A 26,160-nucleotide genomic window follows, 5' to 3' on the forward strand; every position below is an offset into this window, starting at 1 on the left:
ATAAAAGTTGTGGATTCCTACTTGAGTTAGAAAGCATACGTTTTACATGTAAAGCTAGAAGGAGTAAAAGTGGTTGTGATTGAATCACATAACATTCTTTACTTCTCAAAAAATATATTCCAAGAAATTGTCACTCTAAAATGTAGAAACTTTTCAAGTTATGATGTCAAAGTCTTCTATGGAAAGAAATTAATCTCAAATAATTGTATAGGTCTTCAAAGAGCTTGCACATAGGTTATGTAATTTGATCTCTATAGCCCCATGAGTCTGTAGTACAATAGAGGAAGTTGAGGTTCATTGAGGTTAACTGATTTGCCAAAGGTCGCTTTGACAGTTTGGAAAATTATTAATGGATAATAAACCAGAAATTTAGAGACTGCAAATGGTTTTCCAGAAAATAATTTATTGTGTATTTCTTCATGTGTTGTGGGCAATTCTCTTTTTCTATTCTATTCATTTTATGTTTTGATATCATTATTATTATAGGAAATTGCAAATGGTTAGTTTTAAATTATGCAGTTTTATAAGCACTATTTATAAATAAAACATATAAACATGTGCATTACATAATGGACTGCAATAAAAAATGACAAGTAGAATAAATGAGTTGGAGAAAGGATGGAAAATATTTTTTGTGAATAAATTATTTGATCCAAAAGTGTTATATTTTCATCATGAACAAAATTTGTCTGCAACCTATGAATGAATGATTGTTATTGGTATAAATTTTCATGCATTATATGTTAACTAATTATATGGGAAAACTTGATTTTAAAAGAAGGACAATGATTTTGAGAAGTAATATTTATCATTTTACTTAACCTTCACCACATGCTTTGACTCTTCTACTATGGATTTTTTAATGACAAATATAACATACATAAATAAGTGCACAAACTGTATGGAACTCAATGAATTTTCATAAAGTGAACACACACATGTAGATCAAGAAATACATCATTGCCAGCACCCAAGAGTCCTCCCCTTGATTCATCTTACTAATTACCCTCCCTGAACAAAGTTATTGCTTTCCTGAGTTCTACAGTAGATTAGTTTTACCTGCTTTTGAGCTTTATATAATTGAAATAATATAGCAAGTAGCTGTATTTATTGTTTATGTTTATGGTTTATTTTTTCCACATTATGTTGGTGAGAATCATCTATATTATTGCTTATAGTTGTAGTTTGTTTATTCTTACTGCTCTATAGTATCTTATTATCAGAATACATTACATATCCAATCTACTATTGATGGTCATTTCACTTGTCTCCATTTTGGGGCTCTTATGAATAGTGCTACTATGACCATTCTTGTACATGTCTCATAGGGGATAGATAGAGATAGATAGATTGATTGATTTATAAATAGATAGCCTGATAGGTTTCATTGGGTATAAATCCAGAAGTAGAATTGTTGAATTATAGGATACACTTATATTTATCAATACTGCCAAACAGCTTTTCAGAGTGGTTTTACCAATTTGTTCTACCATAATTTACATATGAGAGGTCCAGTTGCTCCATATCCTTTCCAACACTTGGCATTATCTATTATCTCATTTTAGCTATACTTGAATGTAACCCGTGAGGGATTTTTCCAGCTTTATTGAGGTAGAGTTGGCAATTAAAAATTGTACAGCTTGATGATTTGATATACATATACACTGTGAAATACTCATCACAATCAAACTAATTAACATATCCATAGCTACCTTTTTCTTTCTGTTTTTGGTTTTTTTTGTGTGTGTGGTGAGACACTATCTTATGATCCAGGAATCCCACTTAGGAATATACCCAAAAATATGAAATCAGGATCTTGAAGAAATGTCTGTATTCCAATGTTTATTTCAGCATTATTCACAATAGCCAAGATATGGAAACAACCTAAGCACCAGTCAACAGATGATTAAAAAAACGTGATATACATATATCTATATATAGATATATATAATTCAACCTTAAAAAGAAGGAAATCCTGCCATTTGCCACAACATGGCAGGTATTAGACAAAGTGAAATAAATCAGATGCAGAAAGACAAATATGTGGAATTTAGATATTTGGAATCTAAAATAGGCAAACCCATAGAAGCAGAGAGTAGAGTGATAGTTACCTGGGGGAGGGAGAAATGGAGAGATGTTGGTTAAGGGGTACAAAGTTTTAGTTATGCAAGATGAATTAGTTTTGGAGAGCTCATGTATAAGAATATGACTATAGTTAACAATATTATATTGTATACTTGAAATTTACTAAAAGAGCAGATCTTAAGTGCCTTCACCAAATTTTTAAATGTGAAAATTATTGCCCCTACTTTATAGATGATAAAACAAAAATATATCAAAATTAAATAGCACGTCCAAAATTATGCAGCTAAAGAAACAGAATCAATACTGTCACTCAGCTCTATCTTATCACATAGTCTTTGCTGTTTCCTTAAAATATTTTTATTACTTACTTCAACAAGAATAAATTGAGTGATAAATATGCTGGACTTCCTAATAAGCACTGATGAGGAACATGTCTTTGTGAGGAAAAGCTTGCAGTGTATAGGACAGGAGCAAGAAAAACCATCATTACACAAGACAAAGTGCATTAAATACACTTTGGGGGAAAAAAGGTAAATACCATGAGAAACTAAAGGAGGGGAAATTCACAATAACCTGCAATAACTGAGAAAAATATTTGCCATTATTTTATTGGATAGAGAATTAGAGAGGACAGTTGAACAAAGTACAATTTGAGGGTTAAGAGGTGTGAGCATGTCGAGGAATTAGTATGTGATGAAAGCACTGTTGGCAGTGATAGTCAACCATGAAGGAAATATAACATGTTATCCATACAGCCATCAAATTCCCCAAATTTCTGTCTCCTTATTCCTCATGATACTTATATCTAAAGGAGAATGCCATTCAAGTAGGGGTGGGATGGGCCAAGACTGGCTCAGTTAAAGGCTGGCTAAGAAGGAAGTGTCTCATCTTGTGCAGTGGTGGAGCCTAAGACTGATGGGAGAATCCAGAACCTGAGTAGGTTATCAGTGGTCTAAGTGCAGAGAGAAGAATAGGAAGAAATACGGGAGAGGGATCAAGGTAGAGTATGAAGCTATGAAGTTGGGGATCAGTGAGAAGAATTCTGGAGAGAGTAGATTAGAATCAGATGGATGGGGAGAGATTGAAAAGGGTCCTGATGGGCTTCCCTGGTGGCTCAGTGGTTGAGAGTCCGCCTGTCAATGCAGAGGACATGGGTTCGTGCCCCGGCCCGGGAAGATCCCACATGCCACAGAGTGGCTGGGTCTGTGAGCCGTGGCAGCTGAGCCTGCGTGTCCGGAGCCTGTGCTCCACAACGGGAGAGGCCACAACAGTGAGAGGCCCGCATACCTACTGCAAAAAAAAAGAAAAGAAAAGAAAAGAAACGGGTCCTGAGTGCTGGTCTTGAGCTTAAGTGGTGTTCCATTATTCACTCATCATCTGGAATGAAATGGGTGGGTGATCCAACTTTCCAAGACAAGGCTAGGGTGAATAGGCATTTGGAATGTGAGAAGAATTGGTCATATAATGACTTGTACAATGCTAGGACAACAACAAGTTGTGCAAGTGCTGCTTAAAAAGTGAGTGCTTAAAATCAATTTCAGAACACTATCAAAGGTCATATTCATATTCTGTTGAAATGAAGGTCAGTTTAAGTTGAACAACTTAAAGATTTGGAAAGATTTTAGGGTAATAAATGTGAAAAATAAACCTAGCATTTCACATACTTACACACATGATGTGCATGTGGGTGTGTTTCTCTTTCATCAACAAACGTTTATTCTATAAGCCTTGCTATGTACCTAGATGGAACTGAGCACTCAGGATTATAGATATAAGTAAATACTATTCATGAGATGCAACATGACTACTAGTTAGTTTTACAAAAGGAAAAAGAACCCTCCTTATACTAGTTATTTACTATGCTTTCATTATATGTCCTGGATTGAGATAGTCTAGGACTTAGTCACCTTGGCTCAAAGCCTGCCTATCTCCATTACACTTTAGAGTTATTATCATTCTGAACATAATTTTTATAACCTCAGAACATCTTCTGAATATATGTGATTGCCCAAGTCTTTGCCAAAGGTTTTTAAAATGTATGTGTATATGTTGTTTTAGCTATAGTAGGAACGATCTATGTAGGATAAAGCTTAATTTATGGCATAGGGTCCTGGATGCTGGAGCAGATACAATCATCTATGACAAAAACACAGAATTAAATGTCTAGTTACCTGATTGATTGTATTTTTCTTGCTATAAGAAAAAACTTAATAATAATGCATTGGAGTTTTTGTAAAAATTCTATAAGCTTACAACATGCTTTCATATCCATCCTCTTATTTTCCTTAAAATAACTTAATTTGCAGTTGAAAATATGAAATTCAAAGAAGTTTAAGCACTTACCTAAAGTCACACAGCTAATATGTATGGATCCAGAAGCAAAACCCTGATTTTCCTACTCCAAGTAGAGGACTCTTGATTTCTCATTACACGAATAGAGTGATAATAGCAAGTATATTGTAAATTCTTTGATGCCCAACTTTATATTGAAATTGTGAACATATTGTAAAGGTTGCACTTAGAGTGATTGTCCAAGCTGGCTCAGTGTTCTTAAGGTTTTCCTCCCCATTTCTAGGAAGTTGGCTGTGCACCACAGAAGTGCCTGCACTAAGCTTTTGCCATTTTTTCCCTCCTGAAATGTGTTTCCCTGGCCAGGTATTATCAATTGCCTAATTTCTGAATTCTGACTCAGCATAGTCCCTTTAAAATATTAAATGGGATACTTCACTTGACTTTTTATATCTGATTATCACCTGGATACTATATCTGGGATCCCCATTTGCCAACTCAGAATTTCAAGGCTCAATCCTTACCTAATACTATTCCTGGCTCATGCTCCCAGGACTTCAGTCCCTGCCCAATTTTCTGGATTTTCACTCTTCTAGGAACAGACTTTAAACAATTGTGAAACTAAATGGAAACCTAGGAGTTCACTATTTATTAAATAAATATATTATTTGCATATGTATAAAAGACAGCATAGTAATTATACCTGGTGGGCATGGTTGTGATGATGGCTTGCCTCCAATCAACAGCTTGGTACCAAAAGTAGGCTTGGTTAAGTAGTAAGGAAGCATTGTGTGGCATTGGAAAAAGTACTGAACCTGCAGCCAGGGCCGGGGTTCTAGCCCAGGGTCTGGCTCTGCCTCTAATATACTATGACTCACAAAACAATTATTTAACTATCAAGGGCTTCTGTTACTTTGTTAAATAAGGGCAGTAAGCAGCTTTCTATCTACAAATTTTCATATTTCTGTGAGGTATACTTATAAGTAAATAGGTATTACATGTATGATAAGATGTATTTATACACACAATTCCTTGCCCCATATATTTCTCCCACCTTCCATATGAGGTCTGAAGTCTTATATGTAGAATTTATTCACTGAACTTTGAAGAGTCCCTTAGCATCTAGACTTCATTAATATTGAGCTAGACCTAGAAACAAAAGCTCTGAGATTATTTGAATTAGTTTGTTTTAAAAAGTATAACTAATAAAATCTGTGCTAAATTTTTTGCTTTTTCAGATCTTTTTAACCTAGTTCTAGAAGGAATCCAGAACTTTTAGATTATCTTATAAATTTAATCAGAATCACTTTGATTCCTATACTTGACAATGGTTAAACTCTGTCCTAATAATATTGAGACAAGGTCATAGGAGAGCCCATTGTTCAGCACACAGGACCATAATTTAGGATTTTTGTGTTTCCAGACAAGGAATATGCAGTAGTTTCATTTTTTCCCCTTACTTTCTCTAGTTACTTCATTTATCTGATTCCTCATTTTTTTATTGAGAAATAATTCACATACCATAAAATTCATGTTTTTACACTATATGCTTCAATGGTTTCGTTCATATAGTTGTGCAATCTAATCCCAGGACACTTTTGCCTCCCCAAAAAAGCCATCACTTCCCATTTACCCATCTCCTCAGCCCTTAGCAACCATTAATCTATGTTTTGTCTCTGGATTTGCCTATTCTGGATATTTCATATACACTGGATCATGCAATATGTGACCTTTTGTTTCTGGCTTCTTCCACTTAGCATAATGTTTTTGAGGTTCATCTGTGCTGTCACATGAATCAGTACTCCATTCTTTTTAATAGCTAAATAATATTTCATTGTAAGGATATATCACATTTGTTCATCCATTCATCCATTGATAGGTGTTTGAATAGTTTCCACATTATGAATAATGCTTCTATGAATATTTGTGTACAAGTTCACACGTGGAGAAATATTTTCAATTCTCATATGTATGTACCTAGAAGTAGAATTGCTAGATCATATGGTAACTGTATGTTTAACCTTTTGTGGAATTGCCAAACTATGTCCCACAGCTGCTGCATTATTTACATTTTTACCAGCTAGGTATGAAGATTGTAGTTTCTCTAAACCCTCAGCAACAATTTTTATTGTCCATCTTTTTTGATATGGCCATCATAGCAGATGTGAAATGGTACCACATAGTCAATTGTTTCTCTGGTTCTTAAGCCACTAAGTTTACTTGAAACTGAGAGTATTCTGTGACATCATATTTTTATTATCAATATAATTATTAATGTTGAAATATTATTATTACTATTATTATTATTTTAATGGGTACAACCACATTTCCATCTCCTGTCCCATATTTTTTGTCTCATTTTTTGGGGTCTATAACTTTTGAACCATTTGAAATCAACAGAGTCATTCCGGCAGTGTCTTTATCCCTGAAGACCTTCATCCGTCCCCACAGATGCATCACCATAGCTCCCTAGAAGTGGAGTCAGAGATTTAGTCTGCAAGAATCACCTCCAAGGACATGTTTCAACAGCTTTAGTCCCACATATTCCTCAATAACTTAACCCCAGGTGTAACTGCATTAAATCACTGGGGCCTTTCATTGAAAGGGTTACAAGGAAGAGATTCTGCTAGCACTTAGTGAAGACGGCAGTGACTATTGTGAATATGTTTGACATGTAGGATCCTTATTTACTTGTAGCTGAGAAGATGCTATCACATTTGTTTTTCTTCTGCTTTTCTTTGAAGGGGAGGAATTTCTTCTTTCCATGAAATACATTTTGTTCATTTGACATGTTAGGATTTGATTTTACTGTATTGATTATAAAATCTCATTTTAAGTCACTGAACAAGACTCAGGCAGAAAAGGTGAACTTGAGAGGCAGTGATTGTGAAGCAATAAATGTGAGTTCTGGCATTGATGAAGTAATTTTGCTGTTGTTGTTTAACTTTGTATTAATCATATAACCTTTTGGTTGTCTCACTTATCAAATGGTGAAGGTGAGGTAGAGGACTTTTAAGGTTCCTTCTTGAAGTAAAACTCTCATATGTTTCACTAGAGATCATACAGTATAGTAGTAAAATTTTTCTACTACTTTTTCCTGATATTTTTACCTGAAATTTTGATTACTAAGTAAAAAAAAAATGTTTCAAAGAAATTAACAGGAAAGTTACTGACGTTAAGCAAAGAGGTAGTATACTAGTGATTTTATGGAACAAGCTTTGAGTATTTCATAGATTTGTGAACATATAGGGTAGTCCCTTCAAAAACGTCTGCTGAGCCTGTGTGTGCTGTGATTGTGTTATATTTTGATTCCCAGGGTTACATTTTACATGCTAAGGGCCACAAAAATGCACAATGTCTATTCTCTTAAATTTACAAAACATTATACTGAGATCAGAGCTTGGACATGGGCACAGTCTTGAGTGATATTAACCGAAGAAATGATTCAAGCCTGACCGTTGTGTTCTGTGGAGTAAGGTTGTTTAGAAAGGAAATCTCGTTTCTTGATTTTGTATGATAAACCTTTAAACCAAATGCTAATAGAAATTACGTGCACTTATTTCTCATTTTTTTCTTAACAGAGGACCTATATTTCAGGCTCATTGGATTTAAATATTTGCTGATTCATTATTAAATCCTTTCTCTCTTTTGTATCTTCTTTTTTTTTTTTTTTCTTTTGCAGGATGTTTTCACTCCAGAATGCAAATTTAAGGAATCTGTGTTTGAAAACTACTATGTGATCTATTCTTCCACACTGTACCGTCAGCAAGAATCAGGCCGAGCATGGTTTCTGGGACTCAATAAGGAAGGTCAAATTATGAAGGGGAACAGAGTGAAGAAAACCAAGCCCTCATCACATTTTGTACCAAAACCTATTGAAGGTACAAGACAAGCTTCTTTTCTTTAGACCCTGACCTGTGTGTTGATGCCAGTTCCGCTCCTTGTCCTTTCACTCAGTAGATTGTTTGTCATGCAACGGATCAGAGCAAAGATTCAGAAAACACAATAGTACCTCTTCCTATCAAAAAATAAAATTCCATTAAAAATACTTGGAACTTAGAAAACACTGCTTGAATATAGAGGCTAGCAAGTTCTTGAAAGTAGAAAAATAGTGGTAGTGACCATTTGGAAAGTAATTTCCTTCTTTATTGAACACAATAATTTAATTTCTCAGGCTACACTCTTGAAAAAACCAATAATACTATTATAATGCTTTAAAGTTTTCAAAGTCTTTTAAAATATGTTTATATCCTAATTGCTACATCTTTGTGAACAAATCTCATAATATAATGTATTAATTTTTCTTTGTATTTTTTAAGGAAAGAAAATAATATCCAATTTTTTTGTGCTAATAAATATTACAGTTTTAAAATTTTATCCCTCTCAACTGAGCCTGTAACTTCCCCTCCCTTGATCATTTAGTATAGTGTTCATTTATTTCAATTGATCAGTGGAATAAATAATTTTATGCTGAGGAAACCCATTTTTGGCAACTTGTTCCCTAAGCAGGATGAGAATCTCCCATTGAGGTGACCACATTTACTGTATTCAGTCAAGCTTTTTAATACAGGCTAAGAAAGCAGCAGTGGAGTGGACATTTTCCAACATAACACTCTTCTCTAAAAGTCACATTATAATCACTTAAGACATTAGTTCAGCTTTCTCGTCCAAAGAAATGAGAAACTTGAGGCAGTGTATTGCTATTCTGTGATTTAGCCAGGCTTACTGTCCCCTAGATATCTATAAGGTATGGTCAAGTCCACCAGTGTAGGGACACAGTGTCTGCTGCAGATTACCTATGACTGTAACAGTCAGCAAACATTTGTTAAATCAATACTATGTTCAAAGCACTGGGGGAAATGTGACATTCAAAGCTCCTAGTCTTTCTCAAGCCTCCCCTCACACCCTGTGCTTTTAACCACACAAAACAGAACTTTCTTCTGTTCTACATTTTTACTACTTGTAATACATTTTTACTATTTTGAGCTTTATGTACTTTTTTTTTTTTTTGCCCTTCTGTCCTCAAAATTTCCATTCATGTGCCTGGAGAATGCCTATCAGTCCTTGTAAAGGATTGATTCAAGAGTTAATACTTCTATGACGGCCTCCCTGACTTTCTTCAAGTAGAATTAAATATTCTGTCACCTTATTATTGTATCTTGTTCTCTCTTCTAGAAATTATCACATTGTATTAAATTCACCTATTTACCACTCTGTCTCTTCTTATCCCTAATTAGATCACTTGTTAAATGACAGAATGTTTTATTTTTTTCATATCTCCTTGTATCTTGTACAATACCTGGCATATCATAGAGAGATATTCAATAATCATTGTCAATTGAATAAGTGAATAAGCGAACGAACAAATGAACACATAGGTAAGTATAAAGACAAAGAAGAACTATATTCTCCAGGAAACTTTATAATATTCTTGGAGATATGAAGTATATTTACTAATGGCAGTAGTAGAATGTAAAAAGTGACGGACTAAATGTTGCCGGAAATGATATTGGGATTTATAGAAAGAGCCAGCACTTTCACCAAAAGGAAGATATTGGAAAGTTGATACTGAAACATACCTTCAGGGCTAGGTCATGTTCAGAACATTTGAGATGAGAGGTGGGGATTAGGTAGACAAAAACACTCCAGGTGCAGAGTGAGTAAACTATTAAAACTATTGCACCATTTTTATTTGTGCATTTAATTTGATTTTTTTGTTGTTGTAATAAAAGTAGTGCATGCTCATTAACAATTTTTGGAAAATTCAGGAGAGTATAAAGGAAAAGTAAAAAATCCTTGTGTTTTGTTTATTCCTTTTATGAATAATGCATTTCATACTAAATCCCTCCCCCCACCCCCCAAAAGAAGAAACACCTGTAACCTACCCTCCTGATCATGACTTCTGTCTGCATTTTGGCTAATCAAGCTTCTTCTTAGGTCTGTATGATCATGTACATATTTCTAAGAGAAATGTATACAATTACTGTGTTCTGAGTTTGAGAGCTGCCTTAATTCTTCATATTTGCTGCATTTCAGTACAAATGTGGGGAGAAAATACCAGACATTCCTAGTTGTATATGTTAGAATTAGGTTTGGTTGTTTACAACACAAAAGCCATGTTAAGAGCAGCTTAATCATACAAAGTTTTATTGTCTCACAAACCAAATCTAGAAACCTGCTGTCCAGGGCTGGTTCTGCAGCTCTGCAATTGTTAGCGACCTTGGCTATGTCCAGCTTTGAGTGCCACTCTCGTTTTGTTTTTGTTTTTCAAATAGCTCCGCCTTTTTCCCAATCCTGATGGAGATATCATTTTGAATGTCAGGATTCCCAAAATTAAGCTCCGTCAGTGTGAGGATCTTTTTTTTTTTTCTTTTTACAACTTTATTGGAGTATAATTGCTTCACAATGGTGTGTTAGTTTCTGCTTTATAACAAAGTGAATCAGTTATATATATACATCTGTTCCCATATCCCTTCCCTCTTGCATCTCCCTCCCTCCCACCCTCCTTATCCCACCCCTCCAGGTGGTCACAAAGCACTGATCTGATCTCCCTGTGCTATGTGGCTGCCTCCCACTAGCTATCTACCTTACATTTGGTAGTGTATATATGTCCATGCCTCTCTCTCACTTTGTCACAGTGTGAGGATCTTTAAGTCATGCAATGGTTGCATGATAATAACCCACGAGCCCCTTTCCCATCACAGCTTCACCCTCCATCCTGTGTTTAGAACATAGGCAGTGTTAATAAGGGGTTGCTAGGGCATCTATTCAGACAGATGGATGGACTTGATATTTAAACCCATTACCACGTACATTGCACATCAATCTTTACTTAACCTCCCCTGGAATTTAAGACAACAGTGCAGGCTTCACCATTCCCAGTTTTGTCCATTCAGAGCATTGTTCACACCACAGATAAGTAACTCCCCCAGATTTAATTGTCTGGATGGTGACCTCCCCCTTTAGCTTCAGATACACCAGCCAAATACTCTCTGACAAAGAACAAGAAACAATCTCTGCCTTTTCTCCTCCCTCCTCCTTCAAGGAGTTCATTGCTCACCTCTTGCAAGTGGTTGGATATTCAGAATCTAGTTCCTTTCCCCTGAAAAGAATGTGTGCTCTTTCCAAGATTTAAGCTTCAAGAACTTAATCTTGGAGTGAGAAATACATTTCCAAAGTGAAATTAGTAAATATCAATTGCGAGCCATTGCTACAGAAATATTAAACTTGGACTAAAGGAACACCTAACCAGTTTCTACCAATTTATTTTCTAGTGGGAAGATAAGACTAACACAACATGCACATACACTCACACACCTTTAGGACAGTTACAGATTACGCTTTCTGTCTGTTAGAACTGTTGCTTCAAGCTAATAGAACCTAATTGAAGTCCCAGCAGTATATAATGTATATCATTGATTCCCAAACATCAGTATCAAAACCATCTAGAGTGGTTTTAAAAGCTACTAATTCTCAGATCAAATCTCCAAAGGATTCTGATTTTATCGTCCAAGTTATTTTGATGGCAACCAGGTTTGAGACTCAGTGTTCTAAATTGAATTTGGTGTTTCAATGCTCATTTTGATCCAGTCTGGCTGTAGGCCATTTTTTAAATGTATTCAAATTAGTGTGATCTATACTTTGGACTAAGCCTAATCTAATGTAGAGTAAATTGTCACTCTGACACCATGGAATTAAATATATTAAACACATTAATATATTTAATTACCTTTCCTACTGCTATTAGGATGGTTGTACTTTAGTGCTGGGTTAAATTACTATACGGAGTTAGTGAAGGTAATACCAACTATTGTACCACATTGATCACTAAGAAAGAGTAACTTGATAGTAATCAATTAGTCAAGGATAAATAAATGTCTAATTCTTCTAATAAAAATTTTACCAATGATTTGCTAAGTAATTTTGAGAAAATAATTTTTTACTTCAACCTAGGTAATCTCTGGAGATGCAATTGATTATAAATTCCATCTATTTCACAGGAATAATATGAAGATTGGCACTGTAAGAAAGTTGTCTCAAATCTGTCAGATCAATGCAAATAGCCTTTTTCATTTTCCCTTGGAAATTGGACATTGTCTTACTGTGTTATGTACTAGAGAAAGGCTGTGAGGCATCGTATTGAATAAAGTATTAGAGACAATAAAAATTGAATTTGGAGGGAAAATAATAATCTCTTCAAAACCTATGTACTAAAACACCAAAGAAGTGAATAAATCAGGAGTCCTGATTTTGTAAAACTCCTATCAGGAAGATACTAATGGCAAATTATTTTGATGTTTTTATTTCAGTTAACTTGAAAGAGAACTGGACTGTTTTCCAAAATCCTCTTTTGGACCCAACCATACTAAAAGACAAAAACAGAAAGATGGAGTAAAAACATACTTTTGATGCTCTTGAATGTTTCTATTACAGAAAAGATAATAGCAGCATCTCTCTCTCCACCTTTTGAGTTTGGGATCTCTGCCAGCCTGTGACACCTTCTTTCTCCAAACCAGTTAACTCATTCAAAGCAGCTTTTTCCTGGCTTTGAATTTAGTCTTTAATAAAGCCCTCCTACCTTTCCCTGACATATTCTTCTGCTATATCTATCTCTTGCACATAAATACTGCTTCTAATCTCTTTCTAAATGAAGATATAGATCTTTTTGTTTACAATGTCTCTTAACTCTTTATAATAAATATTTATGACATACTGGGTGCATCCTTTTGACAATACATTGCATCTGAACCAGAACATAAAGTTCTGCTACAGTTCCAAAAGGGATTCTATGTGACGTTAATTAAGGTGTGAAATTGCTTCCTGTTAATTTCCCACACCCTTCCATGATCTGCTATTAAGACAATTAAATTTCTTTAATGGTCCATTAACTAACAGATCAATCTAACCTTTCCACTTGGAAATTACAGAGGGGCAAGGAAAATTTGATTAAGTTGGTAGTAATAAAAATATTGGTCATATTTCATTCTTCTTTGATGGAAAATGATAGAGCATGAAGGTTCCTTTTTGTTTTGTTTTATTTTTATTTTTTTCATTTGACAAGGAAATTTAGTTATTTCTGAGATATACATTTTAAAGTAATAACTAGAATTATGACTTATAACATTATACCAGAACATATAAGATTTTTAGAAATTTCATGTAATGTCTGAAATGTTTATATTAACATATTTCCATACAAATAACCCAAAGAAAGTTTAGTATTAGTTGTTTTTGTTTGTTTGTTTATTTTTATACTGCAGGTTCTTATTAGTCATCAATTTTATACACATCAGTGTATACATGTCAATCCCAATCACCCAGTTCATCACACCACCATCCCCACACACTGTGCTTTTCTCCCCTTGGTGTCCATACATTTGTTCTCTACATCTGTGTCTCAACTAGCATGAAGGTTCTTTATAAAGTGTCATTTATGAGTTTTATTAGAAACTGGAGTTATCTTGCCTCCATTTGGAAAACAGAATCTGTCAACAACAACTACAATTGCCCTCCACTCAAGTTTTCCAGCTCTCAATTCCAGAGTAATATTGACACTTAAAGATTTACACCTAGTTCTTCTATAACTATCAGAATTTTCAATTTTTTAATGATTTACAAGAGTCCAGCAGTAATATAAATGTAATCATTAGTAGCAGTTGTACTACTTTACATTTGGATTATTTGTTGTTATTTTCAACATTCTTCCTTAACAGGGGTATCATTTTATAGTCACTGACATTTGGAAGGATGCAGATTAAAATTTCCAATTTTAAACATGAGGAAACTGAGTTTAAGAGAGGTTACATAACTTACCCAGGCCTGTTCAGCTAGAAGGAAGCAAAACTAAGACAAGAACTGTTACCGTTACCAAATACGGCTAGAGCGTCCAGCAAGCGTTCAACAGTGATTTGACTGGAGTGATTTCAGTGAAGTAGTGGGGACTAAGTCTAATTGGAGTAGATTCAAGTTATAACAGGAGGTAAAGAAAAGAAGAAAGTAATATTAAATGACACTTCTGAGGAGTCCTGTTATAAAAGGGAGGTAGAGAAATGGAGCACAAGGTGGAGAGAAATATGGTGGTTGCATGGTGAGGTTTATTTGTTTAAAACTGTTACAAGGTATTTATAGACTGATGGGAGAGAAGTGAAAATTGGTATTATAGGAGAGAGGGTCACTGAATAACACTGACCAGCGGGGATGGGATCAAGGACACACATGGCAAGGGGAGGGCTAGATTTAAGTAGAAACAGGAAGAGTTCAAGCATTTTAACAAGCATTTTAACAAGCACGAAGCCAGAACATATATGAGCAGATGTGTGAGGGTTGGTAACTTTTGTGATGGAAATATGAAAACTTTCTCTTCTGCATTTCTTTTCTAAGGGAAATTCAAAGCATGGTAGTTTATTGATGAAAAGGAAGGAAGGGAGGGAAGAAAGGAGGGAAGGATAATGAGAGAGGGAGAAAAAGAGAAGAAAAGACAAGAAGAGAAAAGAAAAGAAGGCAAACCTATTACCTGAGTCTGAGGAGGGTCTGAGGCAGCTTTCAAAGTTTAAGGAGGGAAGAGAAATGTGGAATAGTCACTTGGGAAGAATGAGAGAGGAAATCGGGTAGAAAAATGTAGTAGGACTCCACAAAGCGCTGAGCACCCCAGAGGTTTGGGGTCAAGACTTTGACTGAGACCAAGCAACTAAGTGTTTTTCTCCAAACTCTTTAAACTATTTGGCTATAACCTTAGGGCAGGAACCCTGCAGTTAATCACACATGAATTTGAATGCAGATTTTGCCTTTGTCAGTGCACTACTTTGAACAAATTACTCTTTTTGCTCTTCAGTTTCCTTTACTGTGAAAGAGGTCAATTAAAGTATCCACCTTTTAGGGTCATTTAAAATAAACTTACTGTATATAAAGTGCAGATGTTTAGTAAGTGCTCAGTTAATATTAGCTATGAGTAAGAGGACAGTGGCTACTTAGAAGGAGAATACCCCGGGATGGTACCTGAAACCTGGTTTATTATTGTTGTTTGATTTATAAATAACAGCAACTCCTGAGATGTCACTTTTTCATACTTTTAAGAAAGGCATTATTTTAGTTTAAGTTTTCCAAGAGAAATTTATGATAACTAACATAAAACTGATTGTTGAACATTAAAATTTGCAAACAGGGACTCTGAGTTATTATAATGACAAGGGACGCCTGCTTATTCTGATAACTGCATTTGCAGCAGAGGTACCAGTGAAAGAATATAATAGAAAAATATTAAGTGGAAAGCCTGCCCTGGAAAGACCCATAACTAATCTTACAAAGAGAGGATGGATTTATTTTTAATAAGACTTCAAAGCCCAGTGATATGTATTTGGTCCTTTTCTTTTCTAATGGCACAATCTTGCATTTAAAAGTAAAGCAAAAAATAAGTTGAGCAAATACCATATATTATTACAAGGTTGGTAGCTTATGGTCTTGTTATGACCAAGTGTAGCATTTTATTTGATAACAGGACTGCAGGGCTTTCAATAGAAAAATGGACCACTGCATCTCAGGCTGCTGTGAAAATGACAGCCTTCACTATGCCAAGTCACTAAGTGACTAGGGTCCATCATACGAGTGTGTTCTGTTCACATTAAAGGGGTGAACTGGGGATTCCTAGCAGATGCTATGTCTTAAGGTTATACATAACATTGGCTATGTTATTAGAAATCCGCGCTTGTCCTTGTGTCTGCAAATGAGGAAGAATATTCTCTCATGAAATCTCTACCTCATTCTTATTCTGAAAGCTGGGATAAATCCCTCTACTTCAATATACTATAAATCAAGAAAAGTCAAAACATGAATAAAAGGAAACATTCAGAAGAAAAAGAAGAAGAGAAGGAAGAAGAGGAGGAGGGGGAGGGGGAAGAAGAGGAAGAAGTTGAAACATATATCAGAATAGAGGAAAAATAGAAAACTGATTTGAAGAAAGAGATCTAAAGAGCCATACAGCAATACTTCCCTTTTCAGAGCATTATCTCCTTTTTACCATTTATCCAAAACTATTATCATACCACATATGTTAGAAGAAGAGGAATATTTATCTCAAAAACATTCTGTGGGCTGAAAAAAGGAGTAAGTATATTTTTTTCATACTTTAAAGAGGAAAGAGGGCAAGAAATATGATCAGGACAACTCAGAAGAGCCAAATGAAAGAGATGTAACGTTGTGAATCATGAAAATATTGCATTATCAGGACACTGAACATTCTTGAAATTTGGATATTGAAACTTTGTTGGAAAGATAGCATAAAATTAAATCAGAAAGAAACACAGTTAGAAACCAGTTCCATACCAACAGCTGGCCATTAAATCATGCCCACTGAAAATAAAGCCTGTATCACAGTGGAGCCCACAAGGTCCTGAATGAGAAATAGATAGTTATATCCCAAGTTCCCCTCACTGGATTGGTTTCCAGTTGTTAAATCTGCAGTGGCACTGAATCTGAGTCTCTGTGAAACAGATCTGCGGAGCTGGGAGGACAAGAATGATAGGGAGTTGGATTTTTTGTTTGTTTTTTCACTTTATTCTCAATTTGGAAATTACTCCTCATCAAAATAACTAGAATATCAAATTTTGCTCTCATAGCTATAGTGCCCCAGAATGCATAAAACAGAGCACTTGGGAAGAAAATATTCAAGGATTTTTAAAAACTTCTAAAGCATTGACTAAAAACTCTATTTTCTAATGAAATAATAGCTTATAGTAAAAGAAAGTGATGGAAAAGCCCCTACTTAAATACCATTTTAGTCCTTTGAACTACTGCAAACCAAGAGACTAGGGTTCTTTGCAATTACTAATAAGGAACTTATTAATGGGAAGAAAAAAACTTAATCTTGTATGGGACAGTAATAATTTGAGAAGCACAATTTAGGAGCTATAGAATTTATATAACTGTTGAAGATCAGAACCTCGACAGTTCCCTGGAAATGTTTCTTAAAGGTTTCTCAGAATTGCTTGGTAGTATATGATTGGAAATTAATACCAGAACTCCAAATTCTAGTACTGGTAGCTGTAAAAAAATTGCAATTAATTTTTACTGTACAGTATACAGGAGTCTCATATGAGGGATTAGTAATTCTTGATTTATCATTTGTTGTTTGTTTAGTCGTCTTGAGTGCTAAGCTAAATTACACTTCCCCCAAAACAAAAGGATAACCATTCTCAACATGTTAGTTAGCTTAACAAAGAGAGCCCTATTTTTCAATTGCAGTCAGAGTCATGGTATTTGAAATGTGTTAGATGTTGAGTACAGTCATCCCTCAGTATTTGCAGGGGATTCGTTCCAGGAATCCCTGTGGATACTAAAATCTGCAGATGCTCAAGTCCCTTATATAAAATGGCATAATATTTTCATATAACCTACACATCCTCCCATATACTTTAAATCATCTCTAAATTATTTATAATACCTAATACAATGTAAATGTTATGTAAATAGTTGCCAGAGCAGGGCAAATTCAAGTTCTGCTTTTTGGAACTTCCTGGAATTTTTTAATTGATTATTTTCCAACCCGCAATTGGTTGACTCTGAGGATGTAGAACCCACAGATACAGAGAGCCAACTTTATAGGAGATAAGCAGCTGGCCTCATACATCATGGCGCCCAGCTAAGTATGTTCCTAAGAAATTAAGACGGTGTTTGCAATGCATCAGAACAACTCATAAAAGTTTGAAACACTGCCAACGATTTCTTATGTAGTCTATGCCGTAAGGTTCAGTTTGATTTTTCTTGACTACCCTGACTGGCTGTATGAATGTCATGTAAACATAGTTAGACATTTTCCTAGATAAAGAGATTGAATAAATAGATTTTCCCCTATACACTCATATACTTGATAGACATATTATTAACTGTTCATTCACTAACAAATCAAGGCTGATATGTATCAGGATCATGGCTTAAATCCTCTGGCCTGGATTCAGGAGGGCTGATTCAAGTTGGCTCTGTCACTCTCATTCCTCACCACCTTTCAGTTTTACCCCATCCTTCAACTGGTCACTGTTTCTCTTATACAACCTGCGCTTCATATCTTCATTCTTATTTAGTAGCTCATCCATTTCTCTAAATCCTCTGCATCCTTCAAGGCTAGGTCAACATCAAAGAACTATTTTATATACTAATTTCCATTAAACTCTGCTATGACCCTTTCTACCCTGTGATTTGTGTGAATTCCTGTGCTCTCTTTCTTAGCCTTGAGCTAAGGCAGGAATAAAGAGAGCATTTCTTGTAGTTGCCGCAGAATCTCGCAGAGTGCCTTGTACAAAGTAATTTGTACCTGTTCATAAAATAAATGAACAAATTAATGCTGAAACAAATTCATCTCTGGATATTAGTCAGCAAAAGATTAACTAGAATTTGAGGAAAGAAAGAAATGAAAAGACAGTAATAGAATCAAAATGATACAATATTATTAAAAGTTAAGCCAAGTTAAAAGGGCCAATAAATGTTTTGTGAACCAGTTCATTCCATCAAAGAAATCTAAGATACTCTGTCTCTCCTAAGTTTGCCTATGGAGGTCAGGTCCAATAAGTTCAGGAAGTTTCCTCAACTCCCCTCCCCATCATATAGTAATTGATAGCTTTGACTCTAATGAAGACACTTCTTTTCCAGAGAACAGCAAACTTCTAAGACAGCACTGTGTAATAGAAATATAATACAAGCTACATATGTAATTTAAACTTTTCTGGTAATCATATTTAAAAAATAAAAACAAACATATGAAATAAATTTTAATAATGTATTCAACCCAGTATATTCAAAATGTCATTTCAATATGTAATCAATATGAAGCATTATTACTGAGATTTTAATTTTTGTGTGGTCTTTAAAATTCAGTATTTATTTTATACTTCTAGCACATCTGAATTAGGATTAGCCACATTTTAAGTGCTCAATGATCACATATGGCAAAATGGATACTGTATTAGGTAGTACAGTCCTAGGATGTTCTCATCAGATTTTCCTATGCTCTCACCAACCCTGTACCCTCAGTATATCTCAATTCTCTCTTTTGCAGTACAGTCCTAAGACTAATATTGTTGACTATTGGGGAATTTTTGGCTCTTCCCATGCAAATAGGACAACTCTGGATTTAATAGTCACTTCTTTGTTTATAGCTTACACTCAGAGTGTTTGTTTCTGTGTGGGAGGTTTTTTTTTAATTATGTATAAGTGTTAATTATGTTGTATAAAATATACACAACATAAAATTTACCATTTTAACCAATTTAACAGTACATTTCTCGGTCCATCCACATCTCTACAAATGACCCAATTTTGTTCCTATTTATGGCTGAGTAATATTCCATTGTATATATGTGCCACATCTTCTTTATCCATTCATCTGTTGATGGACATATAGGTGGTTTCCATGTCCTGGCTATTGTAAATAATACTGCAATGATGGACCTAGAGTCTGTCATACAGAGTGAAGTAAGTCAGAAAGAGAAAAATAAATATTTAGATTAAGACATATATGTGAAATCTAGAAAAATGGTACAGGTGAACCTATTTGCAGGGCAGGAATAGAGACACAAGCATAGAGAACACATGTGTGGACACAGTAGGGGAAGGGGAGAGTGGGATAAATTGGGAGACTAGCTTTGACATTAATACACTACCGTGTGTAAAATAGTTAGCTAGTGGGAACCTGCGGTATAGCACAGGGAGCTCAGCTCGGTCCTCTGTGATGACCTAGATGGGTGGGATAGGGGGGAGGTCCAAGAGGAAGAGGATATATGTATACTTATAGATGATTCACTTCATTGTACAGCAGAAACTAACACAGCATTGTAAAGCAATTATACTCCAATAAAAAAATAAAGAACTGCAATCTAAAAAACAGAAATTCTTGAGAATGTAGACAAAAGGGCAGAGGAGATAGAAAATATCACAGAGTTCAAGACATACAGAAGAAGGAGTGAGAAGATATAATACTTAGCTAATTGGAATCCCAAAGGGAGAAACAATTATACTCCAATTAAGAAGAAAAAAAAGTACATTTCAGTGCCATTAAGTACATTCCTGTGTTGTGCAGCCATTACCACCATCCATCCCCAAAACTTTTACATCTTCCCCAACTGAAACGCTGCACCCATTAAGTATTTACTCCCATCCTCCCTTCCCTCAGTGTCCAGTAACCACCATTCTACTTTCTGTCTCTATTTATGACTACTCTAGGTATCTCACATAAATGGAATCATAAAATATTTGTCCTTTTGTGCCTAGCTTATTTCACATAGCCTTAGTTCCTCAAGGTTCATCCATGTTTGTGTCAGGACTTTCTTCTTTTTTAAGGTTGAACAATATTTCATTGTATGCATATAACACATTTTGTGTATCTGTTCATTTGTTCAACCAACCAAATGTGCTTCCACCTTTTGGCTATTGTAAGTAATGCTGCCTTGAACACGGGTGTACAAATACCTGTTCACATCCCTGCTTTTATTTCTCTTGGGTATATATCCAGAGGTGGAATTTCTGGATCATATGGTAATTCTATGCTTGATTTTTTGAGGAACTCACCATATTGTTTTTCACAGTGGCTGTCCATTTTAAATTCTTGCCAATGATGTAACAGTGGTTCCAGTTTCTCCGCCTACTTGCCAACACTTGATATTTAATTATTTATTTTTATAATAGGCATCCCGAATTTGTTTTCATTACCATTTTTGGATGACATTAGGAATATTTGGTAGAGGTGAAGCCAACTTGGTTCTACATTAATATACAGAAATAACTTAAACATTGGTATAAGACAGTCATTTATACCATTGATATGATGAATTGTTTTTCTGCTTTTATTAAAAACTTTTGACTAGGACCTCGAAATCCTATACTCCCAGCTGTCTCTGCTACTACTCACCATCTGACTTTAGGGAAGTTGCTTAGTTTGTTTTATGTTTAAAAAAACAGGGATAAGAATTTCTCACCTACTTTATTCACCTGGTTATTGTAATTATCAAATGAGTTGGTCAGTTTACAATGGCTTTGAATATCCATTTGGGCAGGTTTTGGCACTCCCCAGCAGCATCCAGGAAAATCTTCACAATCAAATGCCAGCTCGGGTTCTATACTACAATCTAGTCTCTCTGTGATCATTCAGTGCCTGGGAAGAAGTCCAAGTCCCAGTTAGGGTTAAATGTAAAATTCTGTCTGTTGGTACAATTCATTAAAAGACAATTTGCCTATAAAAAATAAATAAATAAAATGGCTTTGAAAATTTTGAAATAGATTTATTGACGGGATTAAAGGTTTATTTAAGAGGTTATGATTGTGGTTATGGTGTACATCACAGTGATTTGGGTTTACGTTTTGAGCTTATAATGCACTTTATAGAACACTTATGCCTTCTTATTTTCTTCTTGTATTTTGTGTCATCATTTTATTATGTACTATTCAGACAGAATAGCACAGTTATGGAGTGTTAATACAACTATCAAAGGAGGTTACATTCCCGAAAAGAAGTGTTTTGTCCTTTCTTTCTTTGTTTTCTAATTGGATCATGGTGTCTTAATTACATTTTAATTATAAAACTTGATTGAGTTTCATACCCCTTTATTTGTCAGCTTCTTAAGTTAGGTAGTATTACTGGCATCTGAGAGTCTGTAAATAACAATGAAAATTAAAGCCCAAGAAATTAAATTGAATCTATTGGTTTAATTACTCTTAATTTTCCAGCTATGATATATAATAAGATACATTTTTCAAAACCTGGAATTTTATTACTCCATTTAATGGAAACATTGGAAAATTAGTGATTGAGTTGTCCTAGAAGAAGAGCAAGTTGCACATTTTGCTATGACACTAGTAAGCTTTGTTCTTTTTGAAATACTGAAAAATTTTAGATGTCAGTTTGGAAAACTCTACGGGGACTTGATACTAGGATGGTCAGCAGGGTTAAGTTATTCGAAAAACTATCTGCAATGATAATTATGGTGGCAACATTTTGTGTTGTCATACTTAAGTATTTTATGTGTAAGTGAGAAATAGCAAAAAAAAAAAGATAAAAGTTAAAAACAAATGTCTTGAGTAGAACCTATGATACAAGGAAACAAAAAAGAAATTGCAACAGTAAGAAATTCAGATACAAAAACTATAAACTAGGGCTCCCCTGGTGGCGCAGTGGTCGAGAGTCCGCCTGCTGATGCAGGGAACACGGGTTCATGCCCGGGTCCGGGAAGATCCCACATGCCATGGAGTGGCTGGGCCCCTGAACCATGGCCGCTGAGCCTGCGCATCTGGGGCCTGTGCTCTGCAACGGGAGAGGCCACAACAGTGAGAGGCCTGTGTACTGCAAAAAACCCCCAAACAACCCAAAAAACTATAAACTATATTATTTAATAGAAATTAAAGAGTAATATTCTTCAAGTGTCTGTAAGTTGAAGTTTAAGAAATTCACGTGTCAAAATCTATTGTGTGTATTTTTAAATATTTTTTTTCATTCTTTGAGACTGATTTAGCAGTCGGTAGTCAGGTCTGGGGATTTTCACAGCTGATTAGGTGACAGAGTAGGGAAAAACTGCTTTATGGCATCATATGAATAACTTTCCAACTGAATCACTTCATTACTTCTGAGTTCCCCTGTGCACTAACCAGTTATAAATACATGGCTATATTTTGCACATATAAACATATTGTTTAATTTGGGGGATTTTAATACTTGTGTATAACAGAAATATAGGTAACAGACCTTAGGCTTGAGGAATTTCAGGATTTCAATAGAATCTTAAGGATCTTCTGTCTTTTGTAAAAGAAAGGTAGAAACTTGAATTACCTACTGGCACCATCTGAAAATTACAGGATCAATTCTTTCTAGTTTCCTCTGTATACTTCGCTAGTGAGGCCACAGGCAGTTAGTCCTCTGAGGATATCGGAGAGACCATTCAGTGCAATAACTGAAATATTTTAAAATCTCATTTAAAAATATATATGTAGGGCTTCCCTGGTGGCACAGTGGTTGAGAGTCTGCCTGCCGATGCAGGGGACACGGGTTAGTTCCCTGGTCCGTGAAGATCCCACATGCTGCGGAGCAGCTGGGCCTGTGAGCCATGGCCACTGAGTCTGCATGTCCAGGGCCTGTGCTCTGCAATGGGAGAGGCCACAACAGTGAGAGGCCCATGTATCGCAAAAAAAAAAAAAAATATATATATATATATATATATAGATAGATAGATAGATAGATAGATGTATAATAATCATGCACAATATACGTAACAAACATGCTATATATATATATATATATTTTGTACTGGCCACAGTGTGCTTAAGGTTGTGTCAGCATCGGTATCACCTGGGCACTTATTAAAAATGCAGAATCTCAAGCCCACTATAGACCTTCTGAATCAGTCTTCATTTTAACAATACCCCTAGGTGATTCAGATGCACGTGGACACTTAAGAAGCCCTACTACTGAGATGTTGGAAGAAGAGACCTATCGCTTCATCACTGAACTAGTCGGAGAAGAAGCTTACTTGTATCTTAACTCTCTTAATCTAGTTTTGGATTTAGAATATACCTTCAACCAAAGCAATTTATCAGTATGTTCTCTGAAACCTTTTTTTTTTTTTTTTTTTGCGGTACGCGGGCCTTTCACTGTTGTGGCCTCTCGCGTTGTGGAGCACAAGCTCCGGACACGCAGGCTCAGCAGCCATGGCTCACGGGCCTAGCTGCTCCGCGGCATGTGGGATCCTCCCGGACCGGGGCACAAACCCGTGTCCCCTGCATCGATAGGCGGACTCTCAACCACTGTGCCACTAGGGAAGCCCTGAAATATTTTATTCAAAATGTTCATGAAGAGATCAGCTCATTCATTCTTCTTATACATCTTTGGATGCTTACTGTGTGTCCATTAGACGGAGCTAGAAAGTGGCTAAGGATGTAGACCAGGCAGTGTGGCTCCCAAATTGGTGCTCTTAACCACCATGCAACATCTATTTATTCATGGCCATGCTCGGGTCTCCAGTTCCAGGGCAAAGCCCATCGGCAGAAGCAATTTGATTGGAAATAACATTCAGATTACCAAGGTATTGTAGTGATTGTTCAATAGATGGGAGTACACAAATATTTGTTCCTAAGTCAAGGATTAAAATACCTCCTGATATTTAAGTAAATATTTCATATACTCATATACAGTCACATTTGTCTCACAACGGTAAAATGAATCTGTTTTAATGGACTCAATATGCTAATAGATCCTATCTTACCTTTGTGAATTGAAAAACATTTTTCTTTCTATGCAATAATCTAGCAAGAGCCACAATAATTCACAGATGACTGAGCTTTAGAGCCAGACAAAACAATAGAGATAAAAGGAAGTGTTTATATAGATGTGAACTGAAATCTCACAGTTGCATAATCACATTTCCTATTGATAAATAACTATTGATGAATACCCTGAAAATTGGCAATAAATATTTAAATTTGATAAAACAATGTCATATTTCTTGCAGTAGGGTAAAGATTAGGATCATGTAAATAAGAAATTTTTTCCTACCTGAACAAGATTGAAGGCTAAAGGCTAAAAAACAAAATATCTCTTTCTACCCTTTAAATGTTATACTCCCAATGTCTCCTCTAACTCTGGATGAAAATCGCATTATATAGGTTAGTAGACAGTAAAAACTTAAGCCTTATCTATACAGGAACAGAAACTACCCATGTGTCTGCCATTCGGGAAGACTTAAAAGGTTGTGACTGATAGAACTAGAAGAGAATTATGTGTATCCATTAAATGTTTTAAGTTAAAACTCGTTTTCACAATAGGAAGAAGAGCTAGTGATGAGAGTGAACAATATTATAAAGTCAAAATTGAGCTGTTTATTGAGGCCAAATTTATGTCCACTATTGTAAAGAGTAATTAATGTAATTTTTGCCTTCCAGTGTGTATGTACAGAGAGCCATCACTACATGAGATTGGAGAAAAACAGGGGCGTTCAAGGAAAAGTTCTGGAACACCAACCATGAATGGAGGCAAAGTTGTGAATCAAGATTCAACATAGCTGAGAACTCTTCCCTTCGTCCCTTTCTCATCCATTCCTTTTCTCCCCTTGCCCTTTACACATTTCCTTCCAATAAATCCACCCAAGGAGAGGAAAATAAAATGGGAACCCAAGACCCAGTGGCTAAGATTCTGCACTCAAAATCTTCCTTTGTGTAGGATAAGAAAATCGAACCAAAACTTGTCTGTAGCAATGTGGTAGAAAAATGCACATGCACAAAGATTAGCACACCTAAAAGCAGAGGAAAAAATAAATCAAGACTCCAGAAGCATTAAAATAAACTGTGTTGTTATTAATAGAGGGCTAATTGTAATGAAGACATAACTATCATAAAGATGAAATAAAATTATTACCTTAAAGAAAAGGGTTTTGGAAAATTGAACTTACAAATCGATGTAATACCCTAAATACCTTAAACTCTGGATAATTTTCTGGTGTGTGTTTTGTTTTGAATTTGTATTTTTTTGGACATCTGGAATTGATACATAATTACATTGTTTCCAGGATTTTTTTTACCATGATATTGAACATGTATGAATTATAGATTCTTCTATTGCCTATAAGGTATATAGCCAGAAATCATTTAACATCAAGAAAAGTTTAAAATTTTATTGTTGAAATCAATATTTAAGATTGTTTCATGCAAAGGATAGCCTTATGTTGAATTTAATGCTATTAGCTGATTTCATTCCTTCCTAAAAAATGTTTCAGATTCTCCTAGGAGAATATCATATTTTTTTCAAAGGTATTAATTCAGGGG

At 35.2% G+C, this 26,160-nt stretch overlaps 1 protein-coding gene across 2 annotated transcripts in view; it reads left to right on the forward strand.

Moving 5' to 3' along the window:
• FGF12 (fibroblast growth factor 12) overlaps positions 1 to 25,417 on the forward strand; it is a gene marked incomplete at its 5' end in the record, with an annotated part of 571,869 nt that extends 546,452 nt beyond the window's left edge. For both annotated transcript variants that reach the window (XM_082625698.1, XM_082625697.1), the window contains 2 exons: positions 8,057 to 8,255; positions 25,282 to 25,417. In XM_082625698.1, coding sequence (XP_082481824.1) covers positions 8,057 to 8,255; positions 25,282 to 25,400 — 318 coding nt within the window. In that variant the 3' untranslated portion in view covers positions 25,401 to 25,417. The remainder of the gene's footprint in view (positions 1 to 8,056; positions 8,256 to 25,281) is intronic.
• Between the last annotated feature and the right edge of the window lie 743 nt (positions 25,418 to 26,160).

Source organism: Mesoplodon mirus (genome assembly GCF_964341445.2).
Source record: "Mesoplodon mirus genome assembly, chromosome: 6".
In the NCBI taxonomy this organism is placed as follows: domain Eukaryota; kingdom Metazoa; phylum Chordata; class Mammalia; order Artiodactyla; family Ziphiidae; genus Mesoplodon; species Mesoplodon mirus.